This window comes from Thalassophryne amazonica, chromosome 23, assembly GCF_902500255.1.
Source record: "Thalassophryne amazonica chromosome 23, fThaAma1.1, whole genome shotgun sequence".
Classification (NCBI taxonomy): domain Eukaryota; kingdom Metazoa; phylum Chordata; class Actinopteri; order Batrachoidiformes; family Batrachoididae; genus Thalassophryne; species Thalassophryne amazonica.
In genome coordinates, this window is record NC_047125.1 from 132,732 (window position 1) to 160,530 (window position 27,799).

Below are 27,799 nucleotides of genomic sequence, written 5' to 3' on the forward strand. Positions count from 1 at the left end.
ATTATTAACCACAATGACCAGATCATCCACCCACATTCGCTGTGAATGGACACGTTCTCTGCAATTAGCCGCAAATGCACTGATTGGCTGCAATGACAGCAACCAACAGAGAGGTCTACAACTATAAATCAGGGTCGTGATTAACTGCAAAGGTGACGATTATCCGCAAGAGCTGTGATTAACCACAAGAGTCATGATTAACCGCAAGGGCGACGATTACCCTCAAGAGTCGTGATTAACCGCAGGGGCGACGATTACCCGCAAGAGTCGTGATTAACCGCAAGGGCGACGATTACCCGCAAGGGCGACGATTACCCGCAAGAGTCATAATTAACCACAAGGGTGACGATTACCCGCAAGAGTCGTGATTAACCACAAGGGCGACGATTACCCTCAAGAGTCGTGATTAACCACAAGGGCGACGATTACCCGCAAGAGTCATAATTAACCACAAGGGTGACGATTACCCGCAAGAGTCGTAATTAACCACAAGGGCGACGATTACCCTCAAGAGTCGTGATTAACCGCAAGGGCGACGATTACCCTCAAGAGTCGTGATTAACCGCAAGGGCGACGATTACCCGCAAGAGTCATAATTAACCACAAGGGTGACGATTACCCGCAAGAGTCGTAATTAACCACAAGGGCGACGATTACCCTCAAGAGTCGTAATTAACCACAAGGGCGACGATTACCCGCAAGAGTCGTGATTAACCGCAAGGGTGACGATTACCCGCAAGAGTCATAATTAACCACAAGGGCGACGATTACCCGCAAGAGTCATAATTAACCACAAGGGCGACGATTACCCGCAAGAGTCATAATTAACCACAAGGGCGACGATTACCCGCAAGAGTCATAATTAACCACAAGGGCGACGATTACCCGCAAGAGTCATAATTAACCACAAGGGTGACGATTACCCGCAAGAGTCGTAATTAACCACAAGGGCGACGATTACCCGCAAGAGTCATAATTAACCACAAGGGCGACGATTACCCGCAAGAGTCATAATTAACCACAAGGGCGACGATTACCCGCAAGAGTCATAATTAACCACAAGGGCGACGATTACCCTCAAGAGTCGTGATTAACCACAAGGGCGACGATTACCCTCAAGAGTCGTGATTAACCACAAGGGCGACGATTACCCGCAAGAGTCATAATTAACCACAAGGGTGACGATTACCCGCAAGAGTCATAATTAACCACAAGGGCGACGATTACCCGCAAGAGTCATAATTAACCACAAGGGTGACGATTACCCGCAACAGTCGTAATTAACCACAAGGGCGACGATTACCCGCAAGAGTCATAATTAACCACAAGGGCGACGATTACCCGCAAGAGTCATAATTAACCACAAGGGCGACGATTACCCTCAAGAGTCGTGATTAACCGCAAGGGTGACGATTACCCGCAAGAGTTGTGATTAACCGCAAGGGCGACGATTACCCGCAAGAGTCGTGATTAACCACAAGGGCGACGATTACCCTCAAGAGTCGTGATTTCTTTATTAAGAGTCGAAATGGTGCGTTTTCTCCCGCGGGACGGGAGAATACACAAAATCAATGCTTCTCTATTGCTCTCAGTGTGCGCTCAGTGTTTTGTGGGTGCGGCTGGGACTGGACACACTCATTGTGGGAGCGGGCGGGAATAGTCAGAAGCGGGAGTGGGACGAAGAATATAGCCCCAAACAGGGCTCCACTATACAGGACTTACTTATTCAACAAAATTTCAGGGTTAAGCAACTATCTTAGAGGTGACAATGACGTCACAGGGTCTTTGACCTTTGAGATCCAGAGACGCCTGGGATGACCTTATGAAGTCATGCAGTCACTTATGATCGTGAGGTGCGTTTCTCGGGTGATGATCGTGAGGTGCGTTTCTCGGGTGATGATCGTGAGGTGCGTTTCTCGGGTGATGATCGTGAGGTGCGTTTCTCGGGTGATGATCGTGAGGTGCGTTTCTCGGGTGATGATCGTGAGGTGCGTTTCTCGGGTGATGATCGTGAGGTGCGTTTCTCTGGTGATGATCGTGAGGTGCGTTTCTCGGGTGATGATCGTGAGGTGTGTTTCTCAGGTGATGACCACACCTTGCTCGTTGCGTAATTCCAGAGAAAGCTGACCACCTCCTCTTTCAGTTTCTGAAGGGTGGAGAAACATAAAAGAAAACTAAGATTAAAAAAAGTGCAATTTTTAAAAGTCAAGCTACAAATGCTGACTGATGGAAAAATAGAGCCAATGATCAAATCCAAATCCACTGAGTCAGATGCTAAAAACTGAAACGTCTGATTTTTATTTTAAAACCAGATTTTATGCAAAGACTTGGACTGTTTCCCCAATTTAACCTGACAGAGTCTTCAAAGATCCCACAGGACCTCAAACGCACCACTCGGCTGGAGATCAGGTACCTCGTATTGCTCCGACTGGACCGTCAGCTGTGGAACCAGAGCCAGAAGCTCCGCCACAGCTTGGATCACCAGCAGCCGCGAATCACATCTCAGCTGAGGGCCCAGACTCCTCCATGTCGAAATGATGTCCACAACCTAAAAAGAAAGCCTCGTCAGTCTCAAACCCCAGACCTCTGAGATCACTGACACGCCGCCACATTCAGCGTTTACAAGTGGGACAATCGTCCACCTTGTCTCCTGAAAAACAAGTGGACAGTCTGCACGCCGTCCACAGTGACCCAAAGTTTAGTACTGACAAGTGACACTGTTCTGCAGAAGGCTCTTACAAAGTGAGTGCCAGTAACCTTGACCTTTGACCTTCTGAGCCCCAGAACAAAAGCCTGCTTGGGGTCACCACATGTACTACATATACAAAGCTTGGTGACAATAGGGAAGTTAAAAAAAGTTATTGCACTCACAATATTTTTACAAAATAACTCCAGTGACCTTGACCTTTGACCTTCTGAGCCCAAAATTCAAGGGGTTCTTGGGGTCCCTTTATGTAATGCATATACTAGGTTTGGTGACAATCAGTGACCCCCCTCCCCCTGCAAAAAAGAAAGAAGTGAGCTCCAATGGTACTTCAACACTTATCTTTAATTGTAAAAAATGAAATTCTCAACAAATACAAACACTTTGGGTTTGGAATCAATCAATCCATCCATCCATCCATCCATCCATCCATCAATCCATCCATCACATGTCCACAGAACCTTTGCTATGTGGCCTCCAGCATCATGTGATGTTCAATGTGTTATACATGATTTGACCAATAGAGGTCAGCAGTCTCTAACAAGCTGTTAAATGGGGCTTCAACGACTGAAGCTTTTGTTGAAGCACTTGGCTGGAAGGAAGAACCTTCATGTCACCATCATTTCAAAAATGTTTGCCAACACAAACTCCTGGTGCCAAAATCCACCTTCAGAGACATTTTACCTAAACACACTTTATTGGTGGTTTTGTGAGTGAGGCACAGAATCTGTTTCTATTCTTTATTTTCACATCAGTTTGTGGATGTGTGCTGACTGAGCAAACGGTTAAAACCTGCAACGTGAAAAACGCTGTCATTAATAATCTCGTTCTTTTCTGCACGGTTTGGCTTTTTTGTACAAATTCTGCGGCACTGAGGAGAGTTCGTTAAAGACGCGTCATTCCTGTCAAACTGCTTCAGAAAGTTCACACAGTTCGTCTCTGTGCTACAATCTCAAACATTTCTATTCTACTGGTATGTGAAGGGGCACGTCAGCATACGAGTGTGTGTGTGTGAGAGAGACCTCGGCCCGACACAGCTCCTGCAGTCCCTGCAGCACGAGCGCGGCTGGAGTTGCCAGCTCGGGTCCGGAGCAGTGGTCCAGAGTTTGTGTGATAGCAGCTAACATGTCGCCTCCGTGCTGGTACGGCCTGAAACAAACAAACAAACAAACAAACATCCTGTGAACACTGCGACACACACTATAGAACAGTACTGAGAGATAGAACACATAACATTCTGCACGTCAAAATCAATCAACAGTCAATGCGCTTTTTTAAAAAATTGTGGGGCAATATTTCAGTAAATCAAGTGAAGGAAGCCGGGAAACAAAGTCAGCGTGGACTTCATTTGGAAACCGTCACGTGGGCAGTGCCGGACTCTGTAACGTCAGGGTCCCCGAGTCAGGCTAAACTTCTCAGCAGCACAAACTACTCGAGGCGTTTCCCGTGATTTGTAGCAATCAGATGCACTCTGGACTCAGGACACTCGGAACACGCCGACAGGAAGTGCAGGACCAAGTGCAGGACCAACAGACTGAAAACGCCCTTTGTCCCTCAGGCCATCAGACGGTACTACTCCTCACTCAGGAGGAGGAGGAGTAACAGGAAGACAGAGGATGGGAAGGAGAGGACCAGTAGTATTTGTATTTACATTTTACAAATTGTTTTTTACATTCACTTTTTATACTCTGTGTGCTTCTTACCCTGTGTGCTGCTATACAATGCTGCTGGAACCTTAATTTCCCTGAGGAAGTCTTCCCAAGGGATCAGTCTAATCTGTCTAATCTACTTACTAAGGTCCAGAGTGTGTATTTGATGGCTGACCTCTGTCGGCAGATGTCTCTGATGCAGGCGGCACGAGCCAGAATCTGCTCCCAGCGACTTTCCCTCCCCAACGTTACGCCGCAGTCCGGTTGAGCCAGCAGACGCTGCAGGTCTGGATAAACTCGAGCCTGTGCCCGCCAAAATAAAATCACACAACATCTTAACACCAGGCCGACCTTTTCTAATTGTTATTGGTTCAGATGAAGACCTGTTTCTTCCAGAAGGTCGTCATCAAGCGCATCACCACAGGTCGCAGCTCGGGGGTGCTAGCCAGCAGGTGAAGTGTCTGCAGAACCACTGGGACACACAGCTGGGACACCCGATCACATGCCACATGTTAATGGACACAGGGCGCACCAGAAATTCTAAACTACAAACAAAGACGTCAGAGGTCACCGTTACCTTATGGGTCGCCAGGTTTGGCAGGCAGCCTATCACAGCGTGAGCCAGGACCGGATTCTTTTCCTTCCCCAGTTTGAAGACCAGAACAAGAAGGAGGGAGGGAACCTGCAGACAAATTCACCCAAACACAGACATCTGTCAAGATGCTCAGATTTCTCTGAAACTAACTGTGACCAGATTATAAACAAAAGATCAGATGGTGGAAGCTGAAGGAGGAAGACTGTTGTGTGAAATTCAGTGACCAGGTGAGAAAAGCACTGGATGGAGGGGAAGTGATTTTGGACAAATGGAAAAGTACTGCAGATCTGGTGAGGGAGACAGACAGGAAGGTACTCGGTGGGACATCTGGATAGTGGAAGGAAGACAAGGAGACTTGGTGGTGGAACAAAGATGTCCAGGAAAGCATAAGGAGAAAGAGGCTGGTGAAAAAGAACTGGGATAGTCAGAGAGATGAAGAAGTAGATAGGAGTACAAGGAGATGAGGCATCAGGAGAGAAGAAGTGACAAAAGTTAAGGAAAAGACACTTAGCGAGCTGTACAAGAAACTGAACAGGAACCAACTGGCCAGACAAAGAGACAGAGCTGGAAAGGATGTGCACCAGGTTAGAGTGGTAAAGCATACAGATGGTAATGTGCTGACAAGTGAGGAGAGTGTGTTAAGAAGGTGGAGGGAATATTCTGAGGATCTGATGAATGAAGAAATGAGAGCAAGAAAACCCTGGATGATGTGGAGAAAAAAATCAGGAATTGCAAAAGATTAGTAAAGGCCCTGTCACACCTTGATGATTTAGCCTGCGTATGCCTGCCATATTAAAAACTCTGGCGCATGCTGGTGTACGTCTAATAAGTTAATGCAGCTGTCACACCCTGACAAATAACCAGCATCTGCCGACAGCCCTGTTTCCACCCAGTGGTTCTGGTTGGTACTGCACGATGTCAGAAACAGAGTAATTTAACATGCGCCGGCTGCTTCCAGATCAGTGGACTTGATCAGGTCTGATCAACCGCTGATCAGGTCATCACAGACCTGGAACATGATGATTTAAACTTTTAAAGCGCCAGTCAACCGCGATCAGGTGTGATTTGAATGCAGTGCTGTGTGATCGTTGTGTGGTGATCACCGACAGCCACGACACTTAAATGTTTAAACAGCACACCACAGCGACGGCGCTTTAAACGATTAAATCATCACAGCGCTTTTGTGTGTTCAAAGCGCAACACCAACTGAGAAATGCACCTGGAGCAGAAAAACCACAAAGGGACTTGCTTTAAAACGCCACGTTTCCAGCCACAAATTAAAGTATTTTCAGAGGTCATTTTCAAATATCAGGAGCTTTATGTGGATTCATGTCTGTGAATTGGACTGAAATGAACAGGTCAGATTTACTCCGTGTGTCAACAATCACATAACGTACCTACAACTTATGTCCAGCATGTGTGGGACATATGAGTCACATGCTGGCATGCGTTGAAAATTTTCAGCATGCCTAAAATTTTTTGAGGAGCTCAGCTGATCAGGACAAACATCAACGAGCTTCAGCGTGTTTCAACATGCTCTTAACTTATTAAAAAAAACTTACCCTTAACGTATTGGACTTATGCCAACATTTTTTAATACAGTTGGCTAAATCACCAAGGTGTGACAGGGCCTTAAGGATGAAGTGAGGGCTGCTATGTAGAGGATGAAGAGTGGAAAGGCAGTTGGTCCAGATGACATTCCAGTGGAGGCATGGAAATGTCTAGGAGAGATGGCAGTGGAGTTTCTAACCAGACTGTTTAATAAAATCTTGGAAAGTGAGAGGATGCCTGAGGAGTGGAGACGAAGTGTGCTGGTTCCTATTTTCAAGAACAAGGGTGATGTGCAGAGCTGCAGTAACTACAGAGGCAAAAAGCTGATCAGCCACAGCATGAAGTTATGGGAAAAAGTAGCAGAAGCTAGGCTTAGAAAACAGGTGAAGATCTGTGAGCAGCAATATGGTTTCATGCTGAGAAAGAGCACTACAGATGCAATGCTTGCTCTGAGAATACTGTTGGAGAAGTACAGAGAAGGACAGAAAGAGTTACATTGTGTGTTTGTGGACTTAGAAAAAGCTTATGATAGGGTGCCAAGAGAAGAGTTGTGGTATTGTATGAGGAAGTCTGGAGTGGCAGAGAAGTATGTTAGGGTAGTGCAGGACATGTACAAGAATAGTGTGACAGCGGTGAGATGCGCAGTCAGAATGACAGACTCATTCAAGGTGGAGGTGGGATTACACCAAGGATCAGCTCTGAGTCCTTTCCTGTTTGCAGTGGTGATGGACAGGTTGACAGATGAGATCAGACAGGAGTCCCCATGGACTATGATGTTTGTAGATGACACTGTGATCTGTAGTGAGAGTAGAGAGCAAGTTGAGTCTAGTCTGGAGAGGTGGAGATATGCTTTGGAGAGAAGGGGAATGAAAGTCAGTAGAAGCAAGACTGAGTCCATGTGTGTGAATGAGAGGGAGCCCAGTGGAATAGTGCAGTTACAAGGAGTAGAAGTGGTGAAAGTAGATGAGTTTAAATATTTGGGGTCAACTGTTCAAAGTAATGGAGAGTGTGGTAGAGAGGTGAAGAAGAGAGTGCAGGCAGGGTGGAGTGGGTGGAGAAAGGTGGCAGGAGTGATTTGTGACCGAAGAATATCAGCAAGAGTGAAGGAGAAAGTTTACAAGACAGTAGTGAGACCAGCTATGTTGGACGGTTTAGAGACAGTGGCACTAACAAAAAGACAGTACGCAGAGCTGAAGATGTTGAGATTCTCTTTGGGAGTGACGATGGACAAGATTAGGAATGAACATATCAGAGGGACATCTCAGGTGGGACAGTTTGTAGACAAAGTCAGAGAGGCGACACCGAGATGGTTTGGACATGTGCAGAGGAGCGACCCAGGGTATATAGGGAGAAGGATGCTGAGGATGGAGCCACCAGGCAGGAGGAGAAGAGGGAGACCAAAGAGGAGGTTCATGGATGTGCTGAGGGAGGACATGCAGGTGGTTGGAGAGACAGAGGAAGATACAGAGGACAGGGTGAGGTGGAAACGATTGATCTGCTGTGGCGACCCCTAACAGCAACAGCTGAGAAACGAGGCATTCACACCTGTTCTGCACTGTAAACATCTAAACATTGTATAGATCATTTTCAACACTGCAGCACCGCAGTGAAAACAATGCAGCCAAAGCACCCTCTGCTGGACAACTGACATCATGACACCTAAGACTTTCTCTAAGTTTTCATATTAAAATATCTTGAAAAAGGAAGACTCGTGTTGGTTGATTTTATCAGTTGTGCTCTGGTTAAGGGCACAGGAACTAAAGAACCAGGGCTTTAATTTTGTATAATGTCAGCGGTCATAGGGTTACGACTCCTCCCACTTATGGGCCGTCACCTCGATCCTGTTTCCAAACTGACTTTTAAAACCTCACTGATATGATGGAGACTTGTAAGTAATTGAAAACCGGAACAGGCTACGGATCTCTCAAGGACTGCGTGTTTGTCGGCGTGCAGCAACATTCCCACATTAAACAAACCTATGCATAGGGATTTCTGGATCAGTCTTGGATGGAGAATTCCACCATTCCGTTCAGAAATCTCTCAAGAGACAATCTGCCTCACCACCGAAGGATTGTCAAGACAACGGCTATACGCGTGCAGATGTGATACGAGTCCGCAAGGAAGTAAATCTGGTCAGTTTAAATGCAACAATCAACTTCCAGAAACTGGATCTACTAGTAGTGTGGGATCAACCAGGAGAATTCTCAGAGACCTTTAATGAGGTCGGAATCCTCCTGCAGAGGATTTGGGTGAATCAGTTGATCTGGTTCACAGTGTGGTAGAGGCGCAGATACCACACGTTTCTCAAAACTGTATCAGAGTAGATTGAGGTGGGACTCTGAGGTGCACTGAACTGGTCTTTAGCTGAGCCTCGTGGATTATCTACCTGACAGGGGTCGGCTGCAGCGATGGACTGGGTCATCGTCAAAGCGAGCCGGCAGACGTCTTCCTGCCCTGTGAGCAGGAGATGGGTCACAATGAGGGTGATGAAAGAAGGCAGGCGCTGGCTGGTCAACAGGGCGGAGCTAACTGACAGCAACCAATCACAAGCAGCCGCTGGGTCGTCCGACACCTTCTGCAGCGTAGACAGAGCCGCGCTCAACTCACTATACCAGGAAGTGAGTGGTAGAGCCAATACCGGAGCAGCCTGAAGGGAACACATCAGAAGAAAGGATGCATTAAGAGGAGGTTCGACTCCCCGGATCTTGCTAATGATGAATGCGGTGGACGTTACCTGTGGGCGAGCCGCTGTGGGTCCGCTGATGCGACGGAGCAGACTCTCAGTCAAGCTCTGGTTCACGCTGTGCGTCTGACGGTCCGCCACCGCCTCCGTAAGGCCTGCACAGGTCAGGAGTTGGACCACAGGAAGGACCAAGACTGGACTTAACCAGGGTACAAGGTCTGCCTGCTCAGGGACCAAAGTCAGTGCTGCATAAAGGTGAGAGAGGAGGGCAGAAAAACACTTTGATCCCATGTGACCCATCAGGATGCAAATCATGTAAGACAAGTTTTAAACTTGTCTGAATGCACGACAAGAATTGAAGGGAAGTGCGTGAATCAGGGTGCACATCACTCTTTAGTCCTGATTACGAAATTAGAACAAAACTGAAAAAGTTCTTGGACCTGATGTCATTTTGCAAAGAATCTTTAATGGCTGATGCAGAGACACATCTGATTCGTGCCATGTTTTATTCCCTGACACATATCGTCCGCGGGCCAAGCAGGATGGTGGCGCCACATGATGTGCCCAATCACACCTCTGATCCAGCCTCAGTGGACACTGAATAGTGAGATGCCATTGTATTTGTCAGATCCCATGAAGCCTTATGTTCCTACCTGTGCTCTACCTTCTCAAAATGCATGCTTACTTTGTGTTCTAAAGGTGAAAAAGAAGTCAGCAGGTCAGGAGGACTTATCATGTTTGACTGACAGTTTGACTCTGAGACTTAAAGCTCATCTGTTATCATTAACTTAAATTAGTTGTTCATTATTGTCTGTCCCAACGTCTAACATTTAGCTTTTTTAGCTTTTTTTTTCAGGGACACCGGAATTTGCATGTTGTAAATTATTGCTGTTTTACGTACCCAGATTGAGCAGGCCGGTCTGCTGATCTGCAGGAGCTTCCAGGAGAAGAGAAGCCACGCCCATCAACAGCTCCGCCTCCGGCAGATCCTGAAGACAACAGTTTTTGGGCATGTACTTATGTCCTGGATGTGAGATGAATCACCATCAGCTCAGCCCAGATTAGAAGGTGAATCCCAAACCTGTGGGTAGGTGGGCAGAAGCTGCTGGATCGAACGCAGCAGCGGTCGGCAGTCTGCGTTCAGCTTCAGGCAGCGCTGGCAGACGCAGAGCAGCTGGAGAGCGAGCTGGACTCTCTCAGTCCTCCAGCGCGCCCCAGAGGTTGTCACGAGGCCCCCGAGCAAGGCGTCGACAAACCCGCTCAGCTCCAGAACCTCCTCCACGCTGTCAACCTGTCAGCACAAAAAGGACGACATCTGCATAAACTGTGTGCAGCCTCCCACCCACGCAAAAAACACAGAACCACCACCAGAGGGCACTGTGGTGCAGCTGAGACACCCCACAGTGAACCAAAGTGAACTATGGTTCATCCTGAAGGACAGTTACCAAAAACAATGAAAGGCATGGTGGCTAGTAGGGGGCGTGTCCAGTCCCATGACACTACAGCATCCACAGTGAGCAACAAAACAGTGCCATCTAAAGGCGGGATGTAACTGTGTCAGCTAGTAAAACTGAGGATCTATGAGTAGTCCTCAATGATGACCAGAATGGAAACCAGACGTGTTCCTGTCATTAAAATTCTGAATGTTTTAATCTACTTACGCTGTACTGGTCATAATATCGAAACCCTCGTGGACAGTTCCACACACTCATCTTCTGACAGCGCCGTGTTACCTGCATGTGTGGAACCAGCCGGCAGAGGCAGCGAAGAAGATGATCCGACACCGGAGACACTGAAACCTTCTGCTGCTGACAATCGGCACCCTGGCGAATGTGCAGCAGCACGCCAAGGAGACTGAGGCGGAACAAGGCGTGCTGAGGTCGCCTCTGAGGGTCACAGTACAGGTAACGCAGGAAGGGTTCCAGCATGTCGATGTAGGCCTCGTCCATCCTGCATTCAGACAGTACACACACAGAAACCCAAACCACCAGAGCTCAACCCAGATAAACAAAGACCTTACACAAGGACCTTAAGTGATTTTCAGTCTGACAGGATCTGAACAAGCCCCTTGAAGAGCTGCGTTCCACCCCACCAACAGAAAGAATGGAGTTCCACCCCACCGGCGGGAAGAGCGGAGTTCCACCCCACCTGGATGACAGAGTTCCACCCCACCTGGATGACAGAGTTCCACCCCACCTGGATGATAGAGTTCCACCCCACCTGGATGACAGAGTTCCACCCCACCTGGATGATAGAGTTCCACCCCACCTGGATGACAGAGTTCCACCCCACCTGGATGACAGAGTTCCACCCCACCTGGATGACAGAGTTCCACCCCCTCCCCTGGATGATAGAGTTCCACACCACTTGGATGACAGAGTTCCACCCCACCCCCCCACCCCCACACCTGTATGATAGAGTTCCACCCCCTCCCCCGGATGATAGAGTTCCACCCCCTCCCCCGGATGATAGAGTTCCACCCTACCTGGATGATAGAGTTCCACCCCTCCACTCACCTGTCTGCAACCTGATGAATGAAGTTGTCGATCTCGAGCAGCAAAGCTGGCCAGCAGTCCACACGGTTCTCCAGGGCCGTGATATATGGATGAGGGTTGGTCCTGGAACAAAGACCAGAATCACACCACAGCTCCCGTGACCCACTGAGTAGTTTTGGCCTTTTCATGTGCCACATTCTGGAATCATCTTAATGCCACCATTAAAATCACACAACAGGTCTTTCAGGTGAGTTTTCTTTGAAAATACAACTGCCACAAATGAGATCATTTATCATAACCAGACAGTAAAAAATAAATAAATAATAGTAACTGTCTTCTTTTTAAAATATACAACAGTCCCTGGAGGACCATGTTTTTCTGGGTATAAGTGTCATATTTTTATTACTACTTTGAGAGGTCCTGTGAATTATATTCTGAAGAAACTAATGCATGAAAAAAAAAACACTGCATTACCACCTATAGCCACAGGATGGCAGTGTACGGGTGTGATTCACACTCCAAAACAGAAGAAGAAACAACAGCAACAGCAGCAGTATACAAAACATCACAGAGAGAGACAACACTGCATAGAAAAATAACACAGCGCCCCCTATCCCCTCCAATATTGATAACATTTGTTGGTACTTGGAAAAACACTGTTTATACAGGATTTTTTTTTTTTTTTTTTTTTTTACATTTCCAAAAATAAATTACCAAAGAAATTCAACTTAAATTTTTCTTTATTTTCTGATTGATGTCATCATAACTGTATGGGTCTGGTTCGTCCTGTACCTGTCTGCCCCCTCCCACCCCCCAGGGGTCAGGTCTGGTTCGTCCTGTACCTGTCCGCCCCCTCCCACTCCCCAGGGGTTGGGTCTGGTTCGTCCTGTACCTGTCCGCCCCCTCTCACCCCTCAGGGGTCGGGTCTGGTTCATCCTGTACCTGTCCGGCCCCTTTCCGCCCCCCCAGGGGTTGGGTCTGGTTCGTCCTGAACCTGTCCGCCCCCTCCCACCCCCCAGGGATCGGGTTTGGTTCGTCCTGTACCTGTCTGCCCCTCCCACCCCCCAGGGGTCGGGTCTGGTTCGTCCTGTACCTGTCCGCTCCCTCTCACCCCTCAGGGGTCGGGTCTGATTCGTCCTGTACCTGTCTGTCCCCTCCCACCCCCCAGGGGTCAGGTCTGGTTCGTCCTGTACCTGTCCGCCCCCTCCCACTCCCCAGGGGTTGGGTCTGGTTCGTCCTGTACCTGTCTGCCCCCTCCCACCCCCCAGGGGTCAGGTCTGGTTCGTCCTGTACCTGTCCGCCCCCTCCCACTCCCCAGGGGTTGGGTCTGGTTCGTCCTGTACCTGTCCGCCCCCTCCCACTCCCCAGGGGTTGGGTCTGGTTCGTCCTGTACCTGTCCGCCCCCTCTCACCCCTCAGGGGTCGGGTCTGGTTCATCCTGTACCTGTCCGGCCCCTTCCCGCCCCCCAGGGGTTGGGTCTGGTTCGTCCTGAACCTGTCCGCCCCCTCCCACCCCCCAGGGATCGGGTTTGGTTCGTCCTGTACCTGTCTGCCCCTCCCACCCCCCAGGGGTCGGGTCTGGTTCGTCCTGTACCTGTCCGCTCCCTCTCACCCCTCAGGGGTCGGGTCTGATTCGTCCTGTACCTGTCTGTCCCCTGCCCGCCCCCCAGGGGTCGGGTCTGGTTCGTCCTGTACCTGTCCGCTCCCTCTCACCCCCCAGGGGTCGGGTCTGGTTCGTCCTGTACCTGTCTGGCCCCTTCCCGCCCCCCAGGGGTCGGGTCTGGTTCATCCTGTACCTGTCCAGCCCCCTCCTGCCCCCCAGGGGTCGGGTTTGGTTTGTTGGTTATCTGTCCTGGCCGCTGAGCCCCAACAACAGTAAACACATTCATTCCAGACCAAACACTGGGATCAAATCCAAGGTGAAGACTGTGTGCATTGTTCAAGGCTCTGGCCCACAGAGAGGGCAAAGGTCGGGACAACAACGCGCGCGCATGTGTGTGTGTGCGCCCGCACGCTCCATCAGTCACCACGTACTTAAGCAGTCAGGGTGGAAGGAAGTCACACATCTCTGCGCCACACACACACACTCGCCCTTCCCAACGTTCGTGGCGAGTAATCTGCCTGGGAATCTCTGCCCCGCCCACATCCTTCAGCGTGGCTCCCTTCCATCAGAACCTGTGCGCCATCTCATCGCCTGCCGCTGCTGGACAGGAGGAGGAGGCAGGAAGTCACGTTGGCAACTTTCCTCCTTTTTGTTCAACTCCAAGTTCACGGCTGAGTCAGACCACGTGCATGTAAAAGCCGCCGCAACGGATCTCAAACAGATGCAGCAAACAAACAGCTGATTTTACTCCAAACAGCTACATGCTAACCTTTAGTTTAACCTTTACTTCCCGCTAATGTCAGCAACAGGCACAAGAACATTTCCACCATCTGTTCATAAGTCTGCTGAAATAGAAATAATTTGTACTAAAAACAAAGTGCAAATGAAACATCAAACATCAATGTGGAGCTTTATTAAGAGAAGATCGTGAATTTGATACTATTTGTTATATCGGCCAGATTTAAAAAATATTCACTGTGGATGTGATGATATCCATAGTTATTTTGTGTATCAGGTATCAGACAAATGTTACTACACTGGTGGAAAACTGACTTGATTTTTAGGCAGCCATGTCTGGTTCTGAGAAACTCCAGTGAGCACCACAGTGGGTGGCCCCAGTGAGCGGCCACAGTGAGTGGCTCCAGTGGGCGGCCACAGTGAGCGGCCATGGTGGGCGGCCACAGTGAGCGGCTCCGGTGAGCGGCCACAGTGAGCGTCTCCGGTGGGTGGCCCCAGTGAGCGGCCACAGTGGGAGGCCCAAGTGAGCGGCCACAGTGGGTGGCCCCAGTGAGTGGCCACAGTGGGTGGCCCCAGTGAGCGGCCACAGTGGGTGGTCCCAGTGAGCAGCCACAGTGGGTGGCCCCAGTGAGCGGCCACAGTGAGCATCTCACATTTGCGTCTTCAGTGAGCGGTTCTATATAGCGGCCGCAGTGAGCGGCTCCACATAGCGTCTTCAGTGAGCGGCTCCATAACGTGGCCAATGACCACCTCTGGTGAGCACCAGCAGTGAGCAACTCTAGTGAGTAGCTGTTCTGATAAGGAACCTCCAGTTGTTCAGTTCCAATTACATGTGATAAAACAGGACAAATAAAAACAAACAGGACTGGAGGTCACCTGGCAGCTTTTATGCTAATTAATGTTAAAGCCGCCAGTTTAAAGTGAATATGAAGAGCTGAGTGAATACAGTGATTGGTTTTCCAGAACAAAATAAAAGAAGAAAACCTGCCAATTATGGCTGACATGCCTAAGTAACAAGAAGGAGACTTCATTTATATGATAACACCATTAGCACTAATTAGCCATAACGTGCAGAGCTGCAGTAACTACAGAGACATAAAGTTGGTCAGCCACAGCATGAAGTTTTGGGAACGAGGAATAGAAACTAGGATTAGACAACAGGTTAAGATCTGTGAGCAGCAATATGGTTTCATGCCAAGAAAGAGCACTACAGATGCAATGTTTGCTCTGAGAGTACTGATGGAGACATCTAGAGAAGGCCACAAAGAGTTAATACTTGGGGTCACCTGTCCAAATTAATGGAGAGTGTGGTAGAGAGGTGAAGAAGAGAGTGCAGGCAGGGTGGAGTGGGTGGAGAAAAGTGGCAGGAGTGATCTGTGACTGAAGAATATACAGATTCTTTATTGTCACTGTAACACGTAAAGGTAAGGTTCAGGCTTTCAGTGCAAATATAAACCTGAGTCAACAACGATTAGAAAAGACAATGAACGTAAAACAAAGACAACGTGTTCAGACTTCACTTGACACGTCCTTACCCATTTATAAGTTGGCTAGGAATTTGGTGGAGTCAGGTTTAAGCTTCAAACCTGCTCTTCAGAAACTCTATGGTTGATGTCACGTACCAAGACCTTTCAGCTGCTTTACTTTTTAAGGTAAGCTAAAAACTGTTCAGCTTGTTTTTAATTGGACTTTGGCACAGATGGGATGAGCTTTCCTCTTCTGTTATAAGGTTGGAATACGAGGTCTGTGAGAAAAGTATCGTACCTTTTTATTTTTTTCAAAAACTATATGGATTTGATTCATATGTTTTTACGTCAGCCAAGCTTGAACCTTCGTGCGCATGCATGAGTTTTTCCACGCTTGTCTGTTGCATCATTTGCCTGTGAGCACGCCTTGTGGGAGGAGTGGTCCAGCCCCCTCGTTGGATTTTCATTGTCAGGAAATGGCGGAATGATTTGGGCTTTTTTTCCATCAGAATTTTTTCAGAAACTGTTAGAGACAGGCAGCTGGAAACCATTTGAAAAATTTATCTGGCTTTCGGTGAAAATTTTACAGGCTTCACAGAGAATAAGGAGTGTTACTACAGCTTTAAGGACGCCCCACAATGGCGCACGGAGCGCCGCGCTCCGAGCCACCATCGAGAGGCAGAAACCACCAGATCATTTCTAAACGGATGGCTGTGTGGAGCCGGGACCGTCGTGAGCAATTTCTCTGGTTATCACAAGAGCTGGACATCAGCCATTTTCCGGCAGATTTCACTTTTAACAAGAGATTTTGTCGCGGAGGCTTCGCGCGTCAGGACCGATTCGCTGATCGAGCAAGACAAAGGAACACCTCCGTTTCGGAGTGCCAGGGGACAAGTTGGGACATGCCCAGCTCTCCACAATTTCTCTTATACTCACTGGGCTGGTAAGCACTGAAAGCCGAGATAGGCATGTCGGAGCCGATGGCGGCTCGGAGCGTGGCGCGCCGTGCGCCATTGTGGGTCGTCCTTAAAGCTGTAGTAACACTCCTTATTCTCTGTGAAGCCCGTAAAATTTTCACCAAAAGCCAGATAAATTTTCCGAATGGTTTCCAGCTGCCAGTCTCTAACAGTTTCTGAAAAAATTCTGATGGAAAAAAAGCCCAAATCATTCCACCATTTCCTTGCAATGAAACAACGACAAGAGGGGTGGAGCAGTGCTCACTCAAAGCCTGCCCACTGGCAAATGACGCAACCGACAGGCGTGGAAAAACTCACGCATGCGCACGAAGGTTCAAGCTTGGCTGACGTAAAAGCATATGAATCAAATCCATATAGTTTTTGAAAAAAATAAAAAGGCACAATACTTTTCTCACAGACCTCGTATGTGGTTACCTACATTACAGACGGATTAGCAAACAGGCTGCATCTTCATTTTCAAACCAAGTTTAAGAAATTCATATCTCATTTTTAGATAAGTGTTTTTGTTATTTAAAGATGGAAGATGCAAGTGTTGGATAGAGACTAGAAATTATACTCGCACTAAGTGCTGCTTTGTGTCGGGTCGTAGGACCCACATGCATAAGAAAATATTCCCATCTGATGATGTGGAAAAGACCTACCAACAGACAAGTCCCAGAACCCTACACAGTAAGTAGACCACTGTCCCACCTGCAACCGCCACCACTGGAGCAAACACCACCACCACCATGTCCCTCTGGGTTGAGGTTCCTGCCCCACAGTAAATGGGAGGGCTTCTCTAGAAATCACCTCCATTGGTGTGGAAGACAACCCATGCAGCCCAGCGGCCCCCCGCCCCACCACCCCCAACCATCCAGCAGCCTGCTGTTCCTCACTCTGGAGAAGAACAGGGCAAAAGCAGGACTACAAAACAACAACAATCCAAGAGTCCCCGCCCCTACTGCCCCAGCAGCACCACAGTACACATGAGGTGTGTGACCAAGGCTGAGGGCGAGGGGAGGAGCATGGCACCCCGACCAGTGACTGGATGTCAGTAAACTGAGCTGACCATCAAAATCTTCCCTGATCTGGTCTTCTTCATAAAATGTCCACAGCTATAAGACATAAATCTGTCACAGTTCATCTAGAACACCACGTGGAGACGACACGGCGGCTTGTCTCTCAGCTGTGGCTGACAATCCACCAATCAGGTGCTCTGATTACCGAACGCTGACACATACAACAAGATTCTGACCAAAATATTTAAAGTCATTTTACACAACGTCACGTCGTGCATTCAGACAGTCGGCGTGCATGTGGGAAACCCTGCAGGGGGTGCCAACGACAGTCACGTGAGCCATCAGCCGGCGTGCCGGACAGTGCTCTGAAATGGCCCGATCCTCTGATCCGGCGGCAGATGTCACGGGGCAGTGGCGAGCAGACGGTCAACAATGGGCGCCAGTGTGCATCCTCCATTAATCCCGCCGCATTTACAGTCACCCAGCAGTGCCAGCGGCAGCAGCCAATGGCAGGCCCAGACTGCCAGGCTAACAACGCCACCCTGCTGCCCGCGTGGCATTCATCTTCACACCAGGGAGGGTGAGGCCACCAGACAGACGCAGGCGACACGCGGAATGCAGGACGGAACAAGAAGGAAGGGGACAAAGGACAGGAGAAGACTGCGGGAATAAAGTGGGGACAGAAATGAGGCGCAAGACAGGATAAAAGAGGAATAAATAAAAAAGGAGGAGAAAAGGAAAGAAGGGGGGCAAGAAAAAAAAAAAGAAGACAAAGCTGCTGTCTGCATGTGATTAAGGAGGAGGCCCCGGGATCCCGACAGAGGGGTGGGTCTGAAGGAGGAGGGGACTCAGGACTGAACCGGATCATCTGTACTAACAAATCTCACACACACAAAACACACAAAAAAATCACTAAACATAAACGGAAGGCCTTTCAGGCCGTCCAAACAGAACTGGGACACTCACTCTGTTTGGACTTTACCCTACAACTCAGACTGCACCACCTCTAGTGTCCAAGCAGAGTTGGGACAGACACTCCAGCATTGAGGACTTCCTGTTGCCACCTTCTCACTTAAAGACGTTTTGAGTGATGAAGCGTTTCAGGTGTTATTTGTACCGATCCTCCTGCAAACACATCTTAAGGTGTCCAGCAGGACAGGGACATCGCCATCATTGCATTTTTTGATTCAAAACTCTCCACACATTCAGATCAGAGATCAGGATAGAAGATAAGTGATCATAAACAAAGGTCAAGGATCAGGATCAAAGACAGGTGATGGGAAACATGGCTCAGAAACCAGGATCAAGATAAGTGATCAGAAACAAATATCATGGTTCAGGATCGAAGATAAGTGATCAGAAACAGAGATCAGCGCTCAGGGCGAAAGATAAGTGATCAGAAACAAAGATCAGGGATCAGGATCAAAGACAGGTGACAAGAAACAAAGATAGAAAATTAGGATTAAAGATGAGTGATCAGAAAGAGATCATGGGTCAAAACTGAAGGCAGGTGAGAGTGACTCAAAAACATGGTTCAGAAATCAAGATCAAAGACACACACACACATACATACATTGATCAGGGATTAGGATTGAAGATGGGTGATCAGAAAGAAAGGTCAGAGATCAGAATCAAAGATGAGAGATCAGGATCAATGATAAGTGATCAGAAACAAAGATCAGAGATCAGGATCAAAGACAGGTGACAAGAAACAAAGATTGAAAATTAGGATCAAACATGAGTGATCAGAAAGAGATAATGGGTCAAAATTGAAGGCAGGTGAGAGTGACTCAAAACATTGTTCAGAAATCAGGATCAAAGACACACACTGCATACATTGATCAGGGATTAGGATTGAAGATGGGTGATCAGAAAGAAAGGTCAGAGATCAGAATCAAAGATGATAGATCAGGATCAAAGATGAGTGATCAGAAACTACACTGAATACATAATGAGCATAATGTTATGTTGACTGTCACTTATGGGACACACCTGATGGAGTACGGACACGTGAAGCGGGTCTTTCTGTCTCGCTGCTCCACCTGCATCTGCAGCAGCCGGCCAGTGACCTTCAGCAGCCCCTGAACATTTCTGATCAAAGACAGAAATTCAACAAGGACTCAAACAAACAAAGACGACTCTCACAAAATACCACCTCTACTTCAGACTATATCCCTCTACGTCAGACTATCCCACCTCCACTTCAGACTATCCCACCTCCACTTCAGACTATATCCCTCTACGTCAGACTATATCCCTCCACTTCAGACTATATCCCTCCACTTCAGACTATATCCCTCCACTTCAGACTATATCCCTCCACTTCAGACTACATCCCTCCACTTCAGACTATCCCACCTCCACGTCAGACTATATCCCTCTACGTCAGACTATATCCCTCCACTTCAGACTATACCACCTCCACTTCAGACTATATCCCTATACATCAGACTATATCCCTCCACTTCAGACTATCCCACCTCCACTTCAGACTATATCCCTCCACTTCAGACTATCCCACCTCCACTTCAGACTATATCCCTCTACGTCAGACTATATCCCTCCACTTCAGACTATATCCCTCCACTTCAGACTATCCCACCTCCACTTCAGACTATATCCCCTTCACTTCAGACTATATCCTCCACGTCAGATTATATCCCCTTCACTTCAGACTATATCCCTCTACATCAGACTATATCCCTCCACGTCAGACTATCCCACCTCCACTTCAGACTATCCCACCTCCACTTCAGACTATCCCACCTCCACTTCAGACTATATCCCACTACGTCAGACTATATCCCCTTCACTTCAGACTATATCCCTCTACATCAGACTATATCCCTTCACTTCAGACTATATCCCTCCACTTCAGACTACATCCCTCCACTTCAGACTATCCCACCTCCACTTCAGACTATATCCGTCTACGTCAGACTATATCCCTCCACTTCAGACTATACCACCTCCACTTCAGACTATATCCCTCTACATCAGACTATATCCCTCCACGTCAGACTATCCCACCTCCACTTCAGACTATCCCACCTCCACTTCAGACTATCCCACCTCCACTTCAGACTATATCCCACTACGTCAGACTATATCCCCTTCACTTCAGACTATATCCCTCTACATCAGACTATATCCCTCCACTTCAGACTATATCCCTCCACTTCAGACTACATCCCTCCACTTCAGACTATTCCACCTCCACTTCAGACTATATCCCTCTACGTCAGACTATATCCCTCCACTTCAGACTATACCACCTCCACTTCAGACTATATCCCTATACATCAGACTATATCCCTCCACTTCAGACTATCCCACCTCCACTTCAGACTATATCCCTCCACTTCAGACTATCCCACCTCCACTTCAGACTATATCCCTCTACGTCAGACTATATCCCTCCACTTCAGACTATATCCCTCCACTTCAGACTATCCCACCTCCACTTCAGACTATATCCCCTTCACTTCAGACTATATCCCTCCACGTCAGATTATATCCCCTTCACTTCAGACTATATCCCTCTACATCAGACTATATCCCTCCACGTCAGACTATCCCACCTCCACTTCAGACTATCCCACCTCCACTTCAGACTATCCCACCTCCACTTCAGACTATATCCCACTACGTCAGACTATATCCCCTTCACTTCAGACTATATCCCTCTACATCAGACTATATCCCTTCACTTCAGACTATATCCCTCCACTTCAGACTATCCCACCTCCACTTCAGACTATATCCCTCCACTTCAGACTATATCCCTTCCACTTCAGACTATATCCCTCCACTTCAGACTATATCCCACTACGTCAGACTATACCCCCTTCCACTTCAGACTATATCCCTTCCACTTCAGACTATATCCCTCCACTTCAGACTATATCCCTTCCACTTCAGGCTATATCCCTTCCACTTCAGGCTATATCCCTCCACTTCAGACTATATCCCTCCACTTCAGACTATATCCCTCCACTTCAGACTATCCCACCTCCACTTCAGACTATATCCCTTCCACTTCAGACTATATCCCTCCACTTCAGACTATCCCACCTCCACTTCAGACTATATCCCTTCCACTTCAGACTATCCCACCTCCACTTCAGACTATCCCACCTCCACTTCAGACTATATCCCTTCCAATTCAGACTATATCCCTCTACGTAAGACTATCTCACCTCCACTTCAGACTATATCCCTCTATGTCAGACTATATCCCCTTCACTTCAGACTATATCCCTCTATGTCAGACTATATCCCCTTCACTTCAGACTATATCCCTCCACTTCAGACTATATCCCTTCCACTTCAGACTATATCCCACTATGTCAGACTATATCCCTCTACATCAGACTATATCCCTTCACTTCAGACTATATCCCTCCACTTCAGACTATATCCCTCCACTTCAGACTATCCCACCTCCACTTCAGACTATATCCCTCTACGTAAGACTATCTCACCTCCACTTCAGACTATATCCCTCCACTTCAGACTATACCCCCTTCACTTTTACACTGATGCCTCACATTGACCCATTCAAACACACACTCAGACACTGATGTCAGGGTGCTGCCATGCAAGGCGTTCCTAATCCAAGAGCAACTCAGGGATTAAGGACCATGCCCAATGGTCCTCCATGATTGTCTGGTTTGGCTGGGGTTTGAACCAAGGATCCTCTGGACTCAAGCCCAATGCCTAACCCCTAGACCATCACCTCCCACCTAATAATAACAGTAAGTTTCGTGTAATCTGGTCCACGTGTGGGTGTATGTTGTGTACCTGGCAGAGGGCAGGAGGTTAAGGGCGTTGTTGAGGACATACTGCAGAGCTGCATGATCCTGATCCACCAGCAGTACTAAGGCATCGCAGCAAGTCGAACATACCACAGCAGAGTCACTGCAGCACTGCTGCCACAGAGCCTCCATGCCGGACCCTTTGGAAAGCATTAGCACCGCAAAGGCACACCATTAAAAGAAGGAAAGGAAATGGTTACCTCCTGGAAATGCAGTTACAGTGTGCAAATTCACGCTAAACCTGCAATTAAAACCAGACCAAGGGTGTTTTTTGGGTGACCCCAGTGAGTTTCAGACTGATGGTTGGGTGGCCTGAATGGTCACTTTGGTCTTGGGTGTCTGTAAGACATGTGTTGGCCCAAAGGTCTGTTGGTGCCTCAATCCCTGTCTCTGTAATGTGAAATGGATGAGAGTCTAAGACTCATCTGGACAGGCCACAAGTCCGAATAAGATTACTTCCCCAGCCAAGGCTGGAACCCACTGACACCTGCAAGACTGGATTTATGCAGATGAAATGTCTTGTCTGTGGACACAGGCAGGTACTACATCCAGGTCTCTGTCAACTTTGGACAAGTGATTGGGTAATTTGAATAGTCATGAGACTGTCGGTTTGGTCTCGGGTGGTCCGATCAGGGAGCTACACTGGTTTTAGGCCGCTCTGGCCGACCTTGTAGCCGATGTCGGTTTGGTCTCGGGTGGTCCAATCAGGAACCTGCACTGGTTTTAGCCAATCTGGCCGACCTTGTAGCCGATGTCGGTTTGGTCTCAGGTGGTCCGATCGGGGACCTGCACTGGTTTTAGCCGGTCTGGCCAACCTTGTAGCCGATGTCGGTTTGGTCTCGGGTGGTCCGATCAGGGAGCTACACTGGTTTTAGTCGGTCTGTCCGACCTTGTAGCCAATGTCGGTTTGGTCTCAGGTGGTCCGATCAGGGAGCTACACTGGTTTTAGCCAATTTGGCTGACCTTGTAGCCGATGTCGGTTTGGTCTCAGGTGGTCCGATCAGGGACCTGCACCGGTTTTAGCCGGTCTGGCCGACCTTGTAGCCTATGTCGGTTTTGGTCTCAGGTGGTCCGATCAGGGAGCTATACTGGTTTTAGCCAATCTGGCTGACCTTGTAGCTGATGTCGGTCTGGTCTCAGGTGGTCCGATCAGGGACCTGCACCGGTTTTAGCCGGTCTGGCCGACCTTGTAGCCAATGTCGGTTTGGTCTCAGGTGGTCCGATCAGGCAGCTATACTGGTTTTAGCCAATCTGGCTGACCTTGTAGCTGATGTCGGTTTGGTCTCAGGTGGTCCGATCAGGGACCTGTGCTGGTTTTAGCCGGTCTGGCCGTCCTTGTAGCCATGTCGGTTTGGTCTCAGGTGGTCCGATCAGGGACCTGCACTGGTTTTAGCCAATCTGGCCGTCCTTGTAGCCAATGTCGGTTTGGTCTCAGGTGGTCCGATCAGGGAGCTACACTGGTTTTAGCCGGTCTGTGTGACCTTGTAGCCAATGGTGGTCTGAGTAAGACGTTCTGTCAGTTTCAGGAATCTCAGTCAGACAAACAGTCTTATCCAATAAGAACACTTCTCCCCGGCCTGAACTCTGATTGGTTGATGGTTGGAGCTCACCTGAGGGGAGGACTGGGTGATTTGTCCAAGTCGCCCTTTTTCCTTCAGCACAGCAGCAACCAGACTTCTCACCGTCTGTGGAAACACGGTCCATCTGAAACCTTAATGGGCTGTTGTTGACCAATGGTCAATAATAAATGCTGCCGTGACACGTCACCAAAACGGGGGGAAACTTAAATCAATAAGGACAGTGATTTACGAAAAACAAATGTTTGTGTTCACGGTTCAAGACAAAGCAAAGGAAAATAAATCAGCAAAAAAAAATTCATGCAGTTTGTGATTTCATATCAAAAGACAGAAAACAACTAGTAATTTTAATGGGTCATTCTGAGAGTTCTTCCTGACATTTGATCCTGATCTATCATTCTGTTCACTTAACTTTCTTTCCTGGTCATTCAGCTGTAATTCTAACCTTCTGATCACTGATCTGTGTTTCTAATCACGCTTCTTTGATCTTTGTTTCTGGCCACTCATCTTTGATCTGAGTTACTGATTTGTTTCTGATCATTTATCTTTGATCCCAATCAGTCATCTGTTTTTTCATGTTTTTCTTATCACTGACCTTTGCTCCTAACTTCTGTTCTTTCATCCTAATATTTGTTTCTGCTCACACTCACCTTCAGTAACTGCAATCTGAGCCTGACTTTTCCTTCGTATGTCTGAACAGATGTCTCTGTCACCACTTAGTAGAGAAGCTTGAATCTTCGACTGGACTGGGTTGCATGATGCCAGGACATTTTGCTTCAAATCGCAGAAGCTTCCTCAGCTAAAATTCTTGCTCTGGTGGTCTGACTTCTGTCTTGACTCTTGTAGCGAAGAATAATCAAGAAGTCACAAAAGCTGAAGTTTAAACCTAACCAACCCCTCCTACAGAGAGGCAGACTGCTATAGGCCTAGTGACTAAAACAATAGCTCTAATTAGCACCTATTGTGCTCTAGTTAGCACCCTCCTAATGACAGGACAGCTGTCCCTCCTAATGATGGGACGGATGCCTCTCCTGGAGGCTCCCTTGATGACTCTGCTGATGACGTGAATGACTCATTACCATGAACAAAAGACTGAAACTCCTTTGACCTGAGTACCCCATAGTAAACAGGGGATAAAGCGTGTCTCAGACCCCCTCCCCGTTAAGGCTGGGTTTCAAACGTTTCACATAGAATGCCTCCTTGACCCCTCTCTCAAACCATTTCTTCTCTCTGGCTAATAGTTTAACTTCCTTGTCCTCAAACGTGTGGTTAGTGTCTTTAAGGTGGAGATGAACTGCAGACTGAGGTCCACTGGTGCCCTCTCTGCGGTGCTGGTATAGCCTTTTGTGTAAAGGTTGCTTAGTCTCACCTATGTAGTGTTCGTTACAGTTTTCCTGACATCTGATAGAATACACTACATTGCTCTGTTTGTAACTAAGGATCCTGTCCTTAGGGTGAACTAATTTCTGTCTCAAGTGTTAACCGGTTTAAAGTAAACTGGGATTTTGTGCTGTCTGAAGATCCTCTGTAGTTTTTCCCCTACTCCTGCTAAATAAGGGAGAGACACTCTTCTTCTTGTCTCCGTCTCCTGTCTATCTGGTCTTTTTTTCTCTGGGACTTCTGCACTTTGTCCAGGGACCAATGTGGGTACCCACATACTGTGAGGGCTTTCCGTACAAGTTGTTGTTCTTTAGCCCTTCCCTCTGCAGTTGTGGGCACCTGTAGGGCTCTGTGTTGAAGCGTCCTGATCACCCCAAGCTTGTGTTCAAGGGGGTGGTTTGAGCCAAAGAGCAGATATTGGTCAGTGTGAGTTGGTTTTCTGTAAACCCCTGTCTGGAGCTGCCTGTTCTCTCCATTCGTAACATCACAGTCCAAGAAGGCTAAATGGTTGTTTCTGGCATCCTCACGTGTGAACTTGATATTGGAATCCACCGAGTTGATGTGTTCTGTAAAGTCCTCGACCTCCTGTTGCTTGATTTTAACCCATGTGTCATCGACATATCTGAACCAGTGACTGGGAGAGATGCCCGTGAAAGACGTCAAGGCTCTCTTCTCCACTCGCTCCATGTACAGATTGGCCACAATGGGGGATACCGGAGACCCCATCGCACAACCATGAATCTGCCTGTAGTAATTCCCCCTAAACTGGAAATACCTGGTGTTGAGACAGATCTCCAAGAGTTGGCAGATGTGGTCTGGTGTGAGTTTGGTCCTTTTAAGTAGAGACACATACTCCAGCAGTCTCTGCCTCACAGCAGAAACGGCCTCAGCAGTGGGGATGCAGGTGAACAACGATGTTAAATCAAATGACACCATAGTTTCATCTGCCTCCAGCTGTAGGTCCTTGATCTTGTTCACAAAATCTTGTGTGTTCTCCACATGGTGTTCTGAGTTACCCACTAGAGGAGCCAAAATCCACTTGAGGTACTTGGCCAAATTGTACGTGATGGAATCTGTGCTACATACAATAGGCCTGAGTGGCACGTCCTGTTTTGTGGATTTTGGGCAGTCCATAGATGCACGGAGTGGCGTCCCCAGGGTACAGTCTGTAGTATGTCTGCCTGTCGATGAGTCCCTCTTTCTCCAGGTTTTGGAGGTAGCTAATGATTTTCTTCTTATAGCCGCTTGTGGGGTCTCTGTTCAGACGTTCGTATGGTGAACAACGAAGTCACATCAAATGACACCATAGTTTCATCTGCCTCCAGCTGCAGGTCCTTGATCTTGTTCACAAAATCTTGTGTGTTCTCCACATGGTGGTCTGAATTTTAGCTGAGGAAGCTTCTGTGATTTGAAGTAAAACGTCCTTGCGTCAAGCAACCCAGTCCAGTCGAAGATTCAAGCTTCTCTACTATGGAAACCACCTGGACAACTGAGAGCCTACACAGAAACAACTGTCACCACTTGTCCACTGAGTCCAACAGAGACAGACAGCAACAAAAACAACCTTCTTAATTAAACTTTTTAATTCAGTGCTTCCACCTATGAAGACGTGTCTGTCTTTGTCCTCACCTCTCAAACCCACAGCCTGAATGAATTAACGATTCAGAGTTCTACAATCAAAGTCAGGACACTGGGGGCGGAGCCAGCAGCTTACCTGGGCTTGAATGACAGGACTGGGGAACTCGAACCGAGTCTTTAAACTCTCCGTCATCTCTGCTGCTCACAGCTGGAAGCAAAAAGAAACAAAGCAGCTTCTGGAGACGTTCTGTCCCATGACAGTGGAACACAGAAGACGGGTTTTCATTCTTTTTTAAAGCGCAATTAAAAATGACAAAGCATTTAATCACATTTTGCATCCTGACAAACACGACATTAAACACACACACACAAACCTGCTTCACCAACAGCATCAGTATGGGTAAAGGAGCCTTTTGTTCTCTGACCCCCGCCCTAAAAACACAGCCGCCGGCCCCCCAGCTCTGACCCGCCTGGTAAACTGACAGCTTTTCTGTTCCGCCCACGCGTCACAAAGGCTCAGCGCGCGAGCCGACCCAAACCCTGGGACTGTCAGGTGACACACGTCACAAAGGCTCAGCGCGCGCGCCGACCCAAACCCTGGGACTGTCAGGTGACATGCGTCACAAAGTCTCAGCGCGTGCACCGACCCAAACCCTGGGACTATCAGGTGACACGCGTCACAAAGGCTCAGCACGCGCGCGACCCAAACCTTGGGACTGTCAGGTGACACGCTCACAAAGGCTCAGCACGCGCGCCGACCCAAACCTTGGGACTGTCAGGTGACACGCGTCACAAAGTCTCAGCGCGTGCGCCGACCCAAACCCTGGGATTATCAGGTGACACGCGTCACAAAGGCTCAGCGCGCGCGCCGACCCAAACCTTGGGACTGTCAGGTGACACGCATCACACAGGCTCAGCGCGCGCGCCGACCCAAACCTTGGGACTGTCAGGTGACACGCATCACAAAGGCTCCGCGCGCGCGCCGACCC

At 48.3% G+C, this 27,799-nt stretch overlaps 1 protein-coding gene across 6 annotated transcripts in view; it reads right to left on the reverse strand.

The window, feature by feature from the left end:
* The window catches only part of focad (focadhesin), a 69,333-nt gene that overhangs the window by 33,879 nt on the left and 7,655 nt on the right, over positions 1 to 27,799 (reverse strand). For 5 of the 6 annotated variants that reach the window (XM_034164335.1, XM_034164336.1, XM_034164334.1 and 2 more), the window contains exons 2-17: positions 26,947 to 27,018; positions 23,886 to 23,960; positions 22,262 to 22,415; positions 19,451 to 19,549; positions 11,699 to 11,800; positions 10,916 to 11,132; positions 10,264 to 10,473; positions 10,084 to 10,171; positions 9,234 to 9,427; positions 8,886 to 9,146; positions 4,931 to 5,035; positions 4,737 to 4,838; positions 4,529 to 4,656; positions 3,727 to 3,853; positions 2,414 to 2,548; positions 2,096 to 2,146 (exon numbers count right to left, since the gene is read on the reverse strand). In XM_034164335.1, the coding sequence (XP_034020226.1) occupies positions 2,096 to 2,146; positions 2,414 to 2,548; positions 3,727 to 3,853; positions 4,529 to 4,656; positions 4,737 to 4,838; positions 4,931 to 5,035; positions 8,886 to 9,146; positions 9,234 to 9,427; positions 10,084 to 10,171; positions 10,264 to 10,473; positions 10,916 to 11,132; positions 11,699 to 11,800; positions 19,451 to 19,549; positions 22,262 to 22,407 (1,965 nt within the window). In that variant the 5' untranslated portion in view covers positions 22,408 to 22,415; positions 23,886 to 23,960; positions 26,947 to 27,018. Of the gene's footprint in view, positions 1 to 2,095; positions 2,147 to 2,413; positions 2,549 to 3,726; positions 3,854 to 4,528; positions 4,657 to 4,736; positions 4,839 to 4,930; positions 5,036 to 8,885; positions 9,147 to 9,233; positions 9,428 to 10,083; positions 10,172 to 10,263; positions 10,474 to 10,915; positions 11,133 to 11,698; positions 11,801 to 19,450; positions 19,550 to 22,261; positions 22,419 to 23,885; positions 23,961 to 26,946; positions 27,019 to 27,799 lie in introns of all 6 variants that reach the window. The other variant, XM_034164340.1, reaches the window with a different exon arrangement.